Genomic DNA, 15,139 nt, shown 5'->3' with positions numbered 1-15,139 from the left:
ACACTTGGACACCAGACACCCAAACACCACAAGGTATGTCAGGAAAAGTTAATGAATAGACACTTGGACACCAGACACCTGGACAACACAAGGTATGTCAGGAAAAGATAATGGATAGACACTTGGACACCAGACACCCAAACACCACAAGGTATGTCAGAAAAAGTTAATGGATAGACACTTGGACACCAGACACCCAAACACCACAAGGTATGTCAGAAAATGTTAATGGATAGACACTTGGACAACAGACACCCAAACACCAAAAGGTATGCCATTACAGGACTTGTTATATTTTATAAGACTAACAAAACATATATAACTTCCAGATAAAAACTGCTAACTTTGAATTATACGGGCCACAGATTAAATCATTAAATCAGCAATGGAACATTCTAAACAAATTTTCTGATAATAAATGTTTAAATTGATAAATCATTTTCATTAAATGGATCAAAATGGGAAATGTTTGAAGGTGAAAAATATCAATTACACATGTTCAATACAGCATTTACCAAAATATAAGTATAGTATTAAGTTCATTAATTTGATCATACACACAGTTACTAGGATTTAATTAAATATTCAAGAGATTTTCTCTGTGTCTGCAACAGTTAAAGAATGTAAATTATATGGGAGGACTATAAAACTACCTATACAGGTGACAGGACAAGAGACAAGGTGTCCAGATCCACGAGGAGCAAGCTTAAAATCTGATATATCCCACACCTACAGTATGAATGGGTCGAGGTAACCTAACTCAATAACTGAAACCCTCTCAGTCTATATACGTCAGTTACGGTGATGTTTAAGATTTAATAGATTTTAACAATTATGATCCAAAGTGGAGCCATAATGATATGATGCAACATCAAAATACAATACAGAGGCACCATAAAATGGCCGAGATTAAAAACAGCTGTGAGAAGGGGAAGTAACCCAATACTTGCCCGAAACTTTAGGGTGCCATAATGGTACTGGTCATGGCCACCATCAAAAGGCTATTAAAGGTAAAGAGGGGTGTGGAGGAGCTAGAGGTTTTCTGTACTAATGCCTCATAAATGTAAAGTGATTCCAAAATCTTTCTATCAGACTAGCAAACTATGAATGCTAATTAAACTTTCATTTATATATAAAGCTCTGTGTTATGGGATATTTTTCCTATTGCTCCATGTTATGGGACATTTTTCTTATTGGCTCCATGTTATGGGATCTTTTTCCTATTGGCTCCATGTTATGGGGTATTTTTCCTATTGGCTCAGTGTTATGGGGTATTTTTCCTATTGGCTCCATGTTATGGGGTATTTTTCCTATAGGTTCAGAGTTATGGGGTATTTTTCCTACTGGCTCCATGTTATGGGATATTTTTCGTATTGGCTCCATGTTATGGGATCTTTTTCCTATTGGCTCTATGTTATGGGGTATTTTTCCTATTGGCTCAGTGTTATGGGGTATTTTTCCTATTGGCTCAGTGTTATGGTGTATTTTTCCTATAGGCTCCGTGTTATGGGTTAATTTACCTATTGGCTCCATGTTATGGGTTATTTTTCCTATTGGCTCCATGTTATGGGGTATTTTTCCTATTGGCTCAGTGTTATGGGTTATTTTTCCTATTGGCTCCGTGTTATGGGTTAATTTACCTATTGGCTCCATGTTATGGGTTATTTTTCCTATTGGCTCTATATGTTATGGGGTATTTTTCCTATAGTTCTGTGCTCTGGGTTATTTTATAGGCTCAGTGTAATGGGTTATGTTTCTTTATGCTAATTTCACTGATCACTACTTAAAATGATTTTTTTTTTTTTTTTTTTAATCAATCAATCAATTAGACATTTGAGGTGTAATCAGAAGACTATTTAATGCCATATTAGAACAAGAGGCCCAGAGGGCCTGTATCGCTCACCTAGTTGGATTTGACCAAACATCAAAATAATCAATATTTGTTGATGTCAAACAATGCTATATATGGTTATGGGGTTGGCATCTCAAAGGTTTCAACAATTCATAACTTTGAAATTCGATATACTTCTTAATAAAATAATTCATACCTCAGTTAAATTGTTTGAGTTTACTGAATACTTTTCCAAACACAACAATAATTATCAGTGTGATAATTGAGTAATATCTCTTGATTAACAATGTTCTTTTTAATGATTACAAGTTGTTACAAAAGTACTTATGTTATATTAAAATAGTCTGTAACACAGCGGGACACAGCAAGACAGTGTAAGGTCAGTAAATCAACATCAGTCCCTCTCACATCTATATACAGACATAGTATGGTTGATGGATTTTGGAACAAGGCTCCAAAGATAAAATACACAAATATGGCCAGGAACAGAAAAACAGAGATGTTTGTCAGAAATATATGTGATATATTGACACATTTAATAGTAGACCTGTGAAAACTGGGCCGTAAACTTGAGTCGACCATTAGTGTTGTAGTTCAGAAACCAGATATACTGCAGATCTCACCAAAGGGAAAGACCAAGAAAACATGTAACCAATGATCTCGTAACCCTTCCAGACGATCTAAATGTCCCCGTGCTCATCAGATTCATTGAAATCGCAGACAAGATCACACAGAAATCTCCAATGAGATCAACTGATGTACGCGACTCCTGCAGCATCTAACATGGCATAATGTGTTGTGATCAATGTGATGGGCAAGTCGGATCACCCAGTAGTAGATTGTATCCTCCTTATACCATCCTCTCATAAATCTCCTGTCCCCTGGGGCCACTACATTACAGTCAGGGGCAGCAACTCCTCAACGGAGTGAAACATAACCATACCAATTAATTATATAAATCCAGCATCACAAGAGTAAATGGAAGTGAAAAGACAATATGATAAAACAAAAGATGTTAAAATCTAAGTATCATGTGTATCAGCATTACAAGAGGTAAATATATTGATATAACCTTTCAGGGAAAAAACAAAACTTTGTAGAGTTCAGAAAAACAAGTCATGAATTGAGAGGTAATTTTTTTTTTTTTTTTTTCAATGTAAAATCAATGCAATTTTTTTGCACAAGTGTATCTGAACTCATTTAAAAATGGGTTATTAGCAAAAAGGAATGCGGAATAACATTCTTCATTTCCAAAGGACACTGAAAAATCCAGAAAAAAGCATTTTCTACCTTAAAATTCAAGAAAAGAACTGATTGGAATTGGTCTTTGTCACAGACCAGACAGCAAGTCTTTAAAGTGCAAATTTATCACTTCACAATTGAAGCTCGATCATCGTGAAAATGTCCTTTGTCTAGCTCAGCCGTCAGTATTGGTTATTGGCAATGTCTGAATAATTCACACAATAACAGGCATTGTTGTGTTTCCAAGGGAACAATAATGCATGACGGATTGTTTTTAGGCTATATAAAACTGCTACCAAGACATAATTCTGATTTAACTCATTAATTAAAATGAGAATATTACAGCCAATGTGACGATCGATGGTCATACCGAACAAAACACAACAGTCGTGATGGAACCTATTGTCCGAAAACTGTAGTAATCAATGCAAATAAATCCCAATTATCATATCCATGCTGATGATTTCTGCAATTCCATATGACATTTTATCAATGCTAATAAAATCAAATAATATCAAACATAATTTGATATTCGAAAATATGAATTTCTGTGTTATATATTTGGTCGTGAATTGTTATGAAAGCATTAATTTGAATTTGTGAGAATTTCCCAGTAACACGTCGGTTGAGTGTTGGCACATTTGATTCTGTTATCCCACTTAACACTTATTACCAGAACAATGAGATCGATACAGTCCTATCATTTCATTACCATGCAGCCCAGATATTTCCGAGGATTGCTCTCTCTAGATCTAGATACAGACAGTCCCATCATTTCATTACAGGCCCAGAGATTTCTGACGATACTCTCTAGATATAGACAGTCCCATCATTTCATTACAGGCCCGGAGATTTCTGACGATACTCTCTAGATACAGACAGTCCCATCATTTCACTACAGGCCCAGAGATTTCTGACGATACTCTCTAGATATAGATAGTCCCATCATTTCATTACAGGCCCGGAGATTCCTGACGATACTCTCTAGATACAGACAGTCCCATCATTTCATTACAGGCCCGGAGATTTCTGACGATACTCTCTAGATACAGACAGTCCCATCATTTCACTACAGGCCCGGAGATTTCTGACGATACTCTCTAGATATAGACAGTCCCATCATTTCACTACAGACCCGGAGATTTCTCAGGATACTCTCTAGATATAGACAGTCCTATCATTTCACTACAGGCCCGGAGATTTCTGACGATACTCTCTAGATATAGACAGTCCCATCATTTCACTACAGACCCGGAGATTTCTCAGGATACTCTCTAGATATAGACAGTCCCATCATTTCACTACAGGCCCGGAGATTTCTGACGATATATACTCTCTAGAAACAGACAGTCCCATCATTTCACTACAGGCCCGGAGATTTCTGACGATGCTCTCTAGATACAGACAGTCCCATCATTTCATTACAGGCCCGGAGATTTCTGACGATATATACTCTCTAGATATAGACAGTCCCATCATTTCATTACAGGCCCGGAGATTCCTGACAATACTCTCTAGATATAGACAGTCCCATCATTTCACTACAGGCCCGGAGATTTCTGACGATGCTCTCTAGATATAGACAGTCCCATCATTTCACTACAGGCCCGGAGATTTCTGACGATATATACTCTCTAGAAACAGACAGTCCCATCATTTCACTACAGGCCCGGAGATTTCCATGTTTAAAGCAATGTTTGGCAGACTTGGTGTCACTAGGCAACTCCTGTGTACCCCAACAATCATTAATCATTGTGCATGTCCAACTGATGGTCTGATATGACTGTCTCAACAAACACTATACTATGGTAAATACAATATCTGGTGATCCTCAATCTCATTGTAGATTCCACTTTAAGTACACCAAATAAAGATGCTATGAAGACAAAGCAGGTTGCTGGTACAATCGAACATGGAGGCTGAGTGAACTGTATAGCTCTTCTATAGATTACAAAACGGGTCCACATGGAATAGCTTTATTTCTAAAACTTTTAAACCCCATTCCATTTCCTGTAATCTAAATCTATAGAATTCTTAATTCACTTTCTGAAAGCTTTTCCGGAGATTAAAAGTCTTTTCCTCTGTGAAATGGTTGAAATCGAACAATTACACTCTGTCTACCATGACATAAAGTAATGGCTGCTAAGAATGTTAAATGTCCGATGACCTCAGAATAAGATCAGATAAAACAAATTCAAACACAACATATCAAGCCTTCCTCCAATCTTTTTTGAAGTTCAACATCTTAAACTGTGCAGAGTAATCTACGAAACTTTGTAAAGTTATAATAGTATCATATAAAGATTTATCTATTCTCATAATTTTTTTGATAAACAACATGAATGTTTACTTATTTTAAAGAGGGCTTCCATTTTTCATGTGTAACAACACCATGTCATCATAGTATAAAACACTAAATGATTATAGTATAAAACACTAGATGATTATAGTATAAAACACTAGATGATTATAGTATAAAACACTAGATGATTATAGTATAAATCACTAGATGATTATAGTATAAAACACTAGATGATTATAGTATAAATCACTAGATGATTATAGTATAAAACACTAGATGATTATAGAATAAAACACTAGATGATTATAGTATAAATCACTAGATGATTATAGTATAAATTACTAGATGATTATAGTATAAATCACTAGATGATTATAGTATCAAGCACTAGATGATTATAGTATAAAACACTAGATGATTATAGTATAAAACACTAGATGATTATAGTATAAAACACTAGATGATTATAATATAAAACACTAGATGATTATAGTATAAATCACTAGATGATTATAGTATAAATCACTAGATGATTATAGTATAAAACACTAGATGATTATAGTATAAATCACTAGATGATTATAGTATAAAACACTAGATGATTATAGTATAAATCACTAGATGATTATAGTATAAAACACTAGATGATTATAGTATAAAACACTAGATGATTATAGTATAAATCACTAGATGATTATAGTATAAAACACTAGATGATTATAGTATAAATCACTAGATGATTATAGTATAAATCACTAGATGATTATAGTATAAAACACTAGATGATTATAGTATAAAACACTAGATGATTATAATATAAAACACTAGATGATTATAGTATAAATCACTAGATGATTATAGTATAAATCACTAGATGATTATAGTATAAAACACTAGATGATTATAGTATAAATCACTAGATGATTATAGTATAAAACACTAGATGATTATAGTATAAATCACTAGATGATTATAGTATAAATCACTAGATGATTATAGTATAAAACACTAGATGATTATAGTATAAAACACTAGATGATTATAGTATAAATCACTAGATGATTATAGTATAAAACACTAGATGATTATAGTATAAATCACTAGATGATTATAGTAAAAAACACTAGACGATAGTAGTATAAACAACTAGATGATTATGATATAAAATACTAGATGATTATAGTATAAAACACTAGATGATTATAGTATAAAACACTAGATGATTATAGTATAAAACACTAGATGATTATAGTATAAATCACAAGATGATTATGATATAAAATACTAGATGATTATAGTATGAATCACTAGATGATTATGATATAAAACACTAGACGATTATACTATAAAACATTAGATGATTATAGTATAAATCACTAGATGGTTATAGTATAAAACACTAGATGATTATGATATAAAATACTAGATGATTATAGTATAAATCACTAGATGATTATAGTATAAATCACTAGATAATTATAGTATAAATCACTAGATGATTATAGTATAAAGCACTAGATGATTATGATATAAAATACTAGATGATTATAGTATAAATCACTAGATGATTATAGAATAAAGCACTAGATGATTATGATATAAAATACTAGATGATTATAGTATAAACAAGAGATCCCAGAGGGATCTTGGCGCCCACCATTGAATGTTCTTCATAGGTTCCATGTCAGATTGATCTTTTCTCTACTTTTCTCTTCTTCTAAGTCTTACTAATCTGTGTAAATTCAGAAGAAACCTCTAGTACTTTTCAAACAAGGGAAACCTATATATAAAAGTTAAGATTAAGGCACCAAAGGGAACCTATATATGGAATTTGAGAAAGATTCCTTCAGTACTTTCTGAGAAATAGCGATAACAAACTTCAATTGTCAAAATCCAAGATGGCTGCCTATCGGCCATGTTGTTTTCCGATTGGTCTCAAAATACAATATGCATAACTAGGCACCTTGGGGAACCTACATATGAAATTTCAGGAAGATCCCTTCATTAGTTTCTTAGAAATAGCAATAACCAGTTTCAATTTTCGAAATCCAAGATGGCTGCCTGTCGGCCATGTTGTTTTCTGATTAGTCTCAAAATACAATATGCATAACCAGGCACCAAGGGGAACCTACATATGAAATTTCAGGAAGATCCCTTCAGTGCTTTCTGAGAATTATCGATAACAAACTTCAATTGTCAAAATCCAAGATGGCTGCCTGTCGGCCATGTTGTTTTCTGATTGGTCTCAAAATGCAATATGCATAACTAAGCACCAAGGGGAACCTACCTATGAAATTGGAGAAAGATCCCTTCAGTACTTTCTCAGAAATAGCGATAACAAACTTCAATGGTCAAAATCCAAGATGGCTGCCTGTCGGCCATGTTGTTTTCCGATTGGTCTCAAAATGCAATATGCATTACTAGGCACCAAGGGGAACCTACTTATGAAATTTGAGAAAGATCCCTTCAGTACTTTCTCAGAAATAGCGATAACAAACTTCAATTGTCAAAATCCAAGATGGCTGCCTGACGGCCATCTTGTTTTCCGATCGGTCCCAAAATGCTATATGCATAACAAGGTACCAAGAGGAACCTACATATGAAATTTGAGAAAGATTCCTTCAGTACTTTCTCAGAAATAGCGATAACAAACTTCAATGGTCAAAATCCAAGATGGCTGCCTGTCGGCCATGTTGTTTTCCGATCGGTCCCAAAATGCAATATGCATAACTAGGCACCAAGGGGAATCTACATATGAAATTTGAGAAAGATCCCTTTGGTACTTTCTCAGAAATAGCGATAACAAACTTCAATGGTCAAAATCCAAGATGGCTGCCTGTCGGCCATGTTGTTTTCGGATCGGTCCCAAAATGCAATATGCATAACTACGCACCAAGGGGAACCTACATATGAAATTTGAGAAAGATCCCTTCAGTACTTTCTCAGAAATAGCGATAACAAACTTCAATGGTCAAAATCCAAGATGGCTGCCTGTCGGCCATGTTGTTTTCCGATTGGTCTCAAAATGCAATATGCATAACTACACACCAAGGGGAACCTACATATGAAATTTGAGAAAGATCCCTTCAGTACTTTCTCAGAAATAGCGATAACAAACTTCAATGGTCAAAATCCAAGATGGCTGCCTGTCGGCCATGTTGTTTTCCGATCTGTCCCTAAATGGAATATGCATAACTAGGCACCAAGGGGAACCTACATATGAAATTTGAGAAAGATCCCTTCAGTACTTTCTGAAGATTAGCGATAACAAGAATTGTTTACGGACGGACGGACGGACGGACGGACGGACGGACGGACGGACGGACGGAGGGAGGGACGGACGGACGGACGGACGACGGACCACGGACGCAGGGCGATTTGAATAGCCCACCATCTGATGATGGTGGGCTAAAAACTAGATGATTGTAGTATAAAACACTAGATGATTGTAGTATAAAACACTAGATGATTATAGTATAAAACACTAGATGATTATAGTATAAAACACTAGATGATTATAGTATAAAACACTAGATGATTATAGTATAAAACACTAGATGATTATAGTATAAATCACTAGATGATTATAGTATAAAACACTAGATGATTATATTATAAAACATTAGATGATTATAGTATAAAACACTAGATGATTATAGTATAAAACACTAGATGATTATAGTATAAATCACTAGATGATTATAGTATAAAACATTAGATGATTATAGTATAAAACACTAGACGATAATAGTATAAAACAAAAGATGATTATAGTATAAAACACTAGATGATTATAGTATAAAACACTAGATGATTATAGTATAAAACACTAGATGATTATAGTATAAAACACTAGATGATTATAGTATAAAACACTAGATGATTATATTATAAAGCACTAGATGATTATGATATAAAATACTAGATGATTATAGTATAAATCACTAGATGATTATAGTATAAAACACTAGATGATTATAGTATAAAATACTAGATGATTATAGTATAAAACACTAGACGATAATAGTATAAAACACTAGATGATTATAATATAAAACACTAGATGATTATAGTATAAATGAAAACACTAGATGATTATAGTATAAAACACTAGATGATTATAGTATAAAACACTAGATGAGTATAGTATAAAACACATGATGATTATAGTATAAAACACTAGATGATTATAGTAAAAAACACTAGACGATAATAGTATAAACAACTAGATGATTATGATATAAAATACTAGATGATTATAGTATAAAACACTAGATGATTATGATATAAAATACTAGATGATTATAGTATAAAACACTTGATGATTATAGTATAAAACACTAGATGATTATACTATAAAACACTAGATGATTATAGTAAAAAACACTAGACGATAGTAGTATAAACAACTAGATGATTATGATATAAAATACTAGATGATTATAGTATAAAACACTAGATGATTATAGTAAAAAATACTAGATGATTATAGTATAAATCACTAGATGATTATAGTATAAAACACTAGATGATTATAGTATAAAACACTAGATGATTATAGTATAAAATACTAGATGATTATAGTATAAATCACTAGATGATTATAGTATAAAATACTAGATGATTATAGTATAAAACACTAGATGATTATAGTATAAAACACTAAATGATTATAGTATAAAACACTAGATGATTATAGTATAAAACACTAGATGATTATGATATAAAACACTAGATGATTATAGTATAAAACACTAGATGATTATAGTATAAAACACTAGATGATTATAGTAAAAAACACTAGACGATAGTAGTATAAACAACTAGATGATTATGATATAAAATACTAGATGATTATAGTATAAAACACTAGATGATTATAGTAAAAAATACTAGATGATTATAGTATAAATCACTAGATGATTATAGTATAAAACACTAGATGATTATAGTATAAAACACTAGATGATTATAGTATAAAATACTAGATGATTATAGTATAAATCACTAGATGATTATAGTATAAAATACTAGATGATTATAGTATAAAACACTAGATGATTATAGTATAAAACACTAAATGATTATAGTATAAAACACTAGATGATTATAGTATAAAACACTAGATGATTATGATATAAAACACTAGATGATTATGATATAAAACACTAGATGATTATAGTATAAAACACTAGATGATTATAGTATAAAACACTAGATGATTATAGTATAAATCACTAGATGATTATAGTATAAAACACTAGATGATTATAGTATAAAATACTAGATGATTATAGTATAAAACACATGAAGATTATGGTATAAAACACTATACAAGTGAGAGACACTACACGTCTATAAACATAGTGTAAAACACCGTAAGATTCATATGGTTAAAACATCTGCATTCTACAATCCAATTTCACCAAACAAGCTGTGACAGAGATTTCTATCAGAAATTTGCTTAAAATAAAACTTTTTAAGAAGTTTTTATATTGAAGCTTTTAAATCCTTGTTTGGTTTCCACATGAAGCAAGCAGTCACCAGGAAAACGGTATTATTTAAATGAGTATACTATACAGTAACAACATCCAGAATTCAACTTGGACGTCATCCCAGTTCCACACGAGCACTGCGCCAGCCAAGAATAAAAAGTGACAAAAAAAGAGTATGCAGGATTTTAATAAAGGAGATAAAAAAATCTAAGTCATGTGACTTTTGGAAACAATCACTAAAATGCCATAATCAACATGGAATCGGACACTAAACGTGATTTGTGTTAGGAAAACCACTCGAGGCACGAGCAAGTTTTAAACACAGTCTACCATTACCTGCCATCTCAAATTGAAAATTTAGAGATCATAGAGAATATCTTTTAAGGTTTTAAGAACAATACTACATAAAATCATTTAGATGGAACAATGACGGCTACTAGATAGGGCACCGAGTGTACAAACACATCGTAACTCATGCCAATATACAGCCTGATAACACCAACTTTATGCAAAACAGGTATCAAATGCTCCGAAAATTTACATAACAATGAGATGCAGACACAACGTTCCAAACTACTTTGCATTAAAAATTCCATTCATACCACTAAAATTACGATGTGTCAGTTTTCATATTTTTACGATTTGAGATATTTTACATTTTTAACTAAGAATGATAAAGATTTATTTGGTTTAAATCTGCCATAATCCCAGGCTGAGTGCTTTACCAGTGTTAGAAGGTTACATCTCCTGGAAACACTCGCAAGTCTCGCTCATCGTCTAAACTGGCTATGTACCCATACAACAACACAGCATAACAACCAAATAATCTCAATAAAAACAGAGATTTTCTGTGTTCTAATTAACTTCACAGTGTAACAACCAAATAATTTTAAAAAAAAACAGATTTTCTCTGTTATAATTCAAATCAATTTAATCAAATTCAAATGTAAGCGCTAAAATATGCATGCTGACAGTGTTTTTTTAAAACCTTTATACCCGTAAACATCCTTATAAACATGTTCCAACCTTCTATGACACTCTCCAGAAGAATCATAAAGTTACAGTATGAATATCCAATGTCTCCTCTGAAAATTATCTCAGACCTTTGCACTTAATAGGATGTTGAACTAAGCTAGGAGTATATTTGTCCCCCATTCTGTACTCTAGTTGTCCCTATAACGACAATGTTATGAAACCCAATATCTGGTCTAGCAGAAGAAACATCTGTATGAGAGCCTGAGATGTTACAATATAGAAACATTGGTAAAGTTATATAGTCAGGATTTACCATTAAGGCATATCCACAATTAAAGAATACTATAAGATGTACAGTGCTTCATATAACACAATTATTTTGTGCATAGAAAACAATGAGTTAAAATTTGTGTTAAGTATTCAATAAATGAACAGTTTTCTCTATCAGATCAGCATCAACAGGAACAGATTCTAGTTAATCCAAACTTCCAGATCAGATATACTGACTTAGCCAATCAGGATTTCCAGATCAGATATACTGTCTTAGCCAATCAGGACTTCCAGATCTGATACTGTCTTAGCCAATCTGATACTGTCTTAGCCAATCAGGAATTCCAGATCAGATATACTGTCTTAGCCAATCAGGAATTTCAGATCAGATATACTGACTTAGCCAATCAGGACCTCCAGATCAGTTATATTGTCTTAGCCAATCAGGAATTCCAGATCAAATATACTGTCTTAGCCAAGCAGGAATTCCAGATCAGATATACTGACTTAGCCAATCAGGACCTCCAGATCAGTTATATTGTCTTAGCCAATCAGGAATTCCAGATCAGATATAGAGTCTTAGCCAATCAGGAATTCCAGATCAGATATACTGTCTTAGCCAAGCAGGAATTCCAGATCAGATATAATGTCTAAGCCAATCTGGACTTCCAAATCAGATATACTGTCTTAGCCAATCAGGACTTCCAGATCAGAGATATACTGTCTTAGCCAATCAGGACTTCCAGATCAGAGATATACTGTCTTAGCCAATCAGGAATTCCAGATCAGATTTAATGTCTAAGCCAATCAGGACTTCAAGATCAGATATACTGTCTTAGCCAATCAGGACCTCCAGACCAGTTATATTGCCTTAGCTAATCAGGACTTCCAGATCAGATATACTCTCTCAGCCAATCAAATCATAGTTCACACAGCAAACTTGCCAATATCCAACCTATACAGAGTTCAAACTCTATGTTAAAGTGACAATTTTACATGATATACTAGCCATCCCTCCCAGGCACACTCCTGATTTTGGGCCCTGAACTTTTACATAAAATATCAGTAAAACTTCAGTGTTCAAAATTATCAAGCCCAACTGCTCAACAAAAAAGAACAATTTAAATTACGTAGTTTTAAGGTAAAAGTTTGTCAAATGCAGGTCTAAAAATATTCTTTCAAGTAAGAAACTTTCAATACATGCAATCTTCCTTATGGGAACTCCAACAATTTAACAAGTCTAAAACATGAGATGTGACCTACCTCCCCGTGTGGTAGAGAGCCAACCCATCCTCTGGACACAGCCATCCTGTAGAATGTCTCTGTGGCCTGTGTGATATAAACAACAGTAATATTAGTCACATAACATCGTTATATTAACAACACTGGCCCCATAGGATTTGGAATGGCTATAAAAGGTCCCAGGATCCCGATATATGGACTTCATTTCAGCATTGAACTGCTTCCAGTTGGCATAAATGGAATTATTAATGAAGCGCACTAGCACTTCATGTAAAATTTGCCTTTTTCCAGCTGGTAATCATAAGTCTGAGAACGCCAACTGAAGCAATCCAATGCTTATATCTATCACTTGTGATTTTGAAACCCCATTCCTCTATTCAATTCAATATGGACTTCAAATTTTCCCGCTTTTATTGTCTACAAGTCCTGTTGACGGCCATCTAGTCTTCTCCCACTTAAAAAAATAGTGTGTGGTACAATAGAATACACGACCAGAATATTCAATGTAATACTAATATTTAATACATACAAACATGCCGATAATATATATTACATTTGTTAAATTTTCTAAGGCAGAACTTTTATTTTAAATTCTTTTATTTTGCAGAGGCCACAAATGTATATTCATACACCAGTTGGCAGTTATGAGTTGGTAATGCCATCTACAGTTGGTGAGGTCATATAGTGGCAAAGCTATAGAGAGGTAAATATTTAATTTTGACGGTGATTCTTTTTAAACGAACATTAATGTTCGGTTATTGCAATCAAGAACTAGACTGAGAAATATAACCATATTTGGTAACCACATTCACCACAACGCCACCTTCTTCCTAATTCAATGAAATATGGCTGCCGCCATGGCCTTACGCTTCAAATTATTTACTTGCAAAAACATCCTCGTTTTATATAGTAGTTTTACCGAAAATGTTGAAACATATTCAGTAGATGTTTTCAAGATGCATACGATTTGAGAAATGTATAACGCTAGCGAAATGTAAAGACTAAATGAACATGAACTTTGCTAATCAACTCCAGGTCAATATATTTAGGTAAACAACCATTACGCAGGCGCATTCATCTCAGGGTTTTGATATTTTTGCCCTTCCGTGTTCATTCCAAAATGGCTGACATTATAACATAGATCTGCAAATATGTCCGCAATTTTACTTAATGTGTAAAATATATTTACTAGAATGCTACATCATTATCAACAAGGTGTGTATTTCTGTAATTAAGAGAAAGAAATATATCAAAAACGACAATTGAGACGATACATTGTATCATGGCGGATGCTGAGGAGCTAAATTAAGGCTACAATAATATAGCTTGTTTTTATTTCGGCAAAGACGAGAATACCAAACCACTCGTCTGTTCATATATTTACTGAAACCAGAAACTTGTATATCAGTCTCTGCTGAAACGGACTTCGAAATACCAAAACGAAGAAATATGGGGCTTAAGTTGGCATTATTTTCAGAGAATTGACCCAAATATATGTTCTTCAATGCCCAACTGTATCATATGTAAAATATTAGGGGTTTATCTGACCGAGAAGTATTTTAAATTAATTTTTTAATCATTCGCAATTCGCGGTCCGATTGTCGTCAGAGTTGAATTACCGAAATGGCCGAAAGTAGACCCGAAATCGATATTTTTACGAGAGAGTGAACCCAATATAGTAATCTTTAGTGTGTATAGAGGTCATATGAAAAATATCTTTTATTCATTTACCTGGAAGTATTTTGTAAATAATTAGCAAAA

General features: G+C 33.2%; 1 protein-coding gene across 3 annotated transcripts in view; it reads right to left on the bottom strand.

Annotated features, from left to right (window-relative positions):
- Nucleotides 1–15,139, bottom strand: part of LOC117327972 (transmembrane protein 135-like) — a 227,312-nt gene that overhangs the window by 149,809 nt on the left and 62,364 nt on the right. For all 3 annotated transcript variants that reach the window (XM_033885239.1, XM_033885242.1, XM_033885240.1), the window contains one exon: nt 13,400–13,465. In XM_033885239.1, coding sequence (XP_033741130.1) covers nt 13,400–13,465 — 66 coding nt within the window. The remainder of the gene's footprint in view (nt 1–13,399; nt 13,466–15,139) is intronic.

The sequence above is a fragment of the Pecten maximus genome, chromosome 5 (genome assembly GCF_902652985.1).
Source record: "Pecten maximus chromosome 5, xPecMax1.1, whole genome shotgun sequence".
Taxonomy (NCBI): Eukaryota; Metazoa; Mollusca; class Bivalvia; order Pectinida; family Pectinidae; genus Pecten; species Pecten maximus.
The sequence above is the reverse complement of the archived record's forward strand: the minus strand, read 5'-3'. Positions and strand labels throughout refer to the sequence as shown.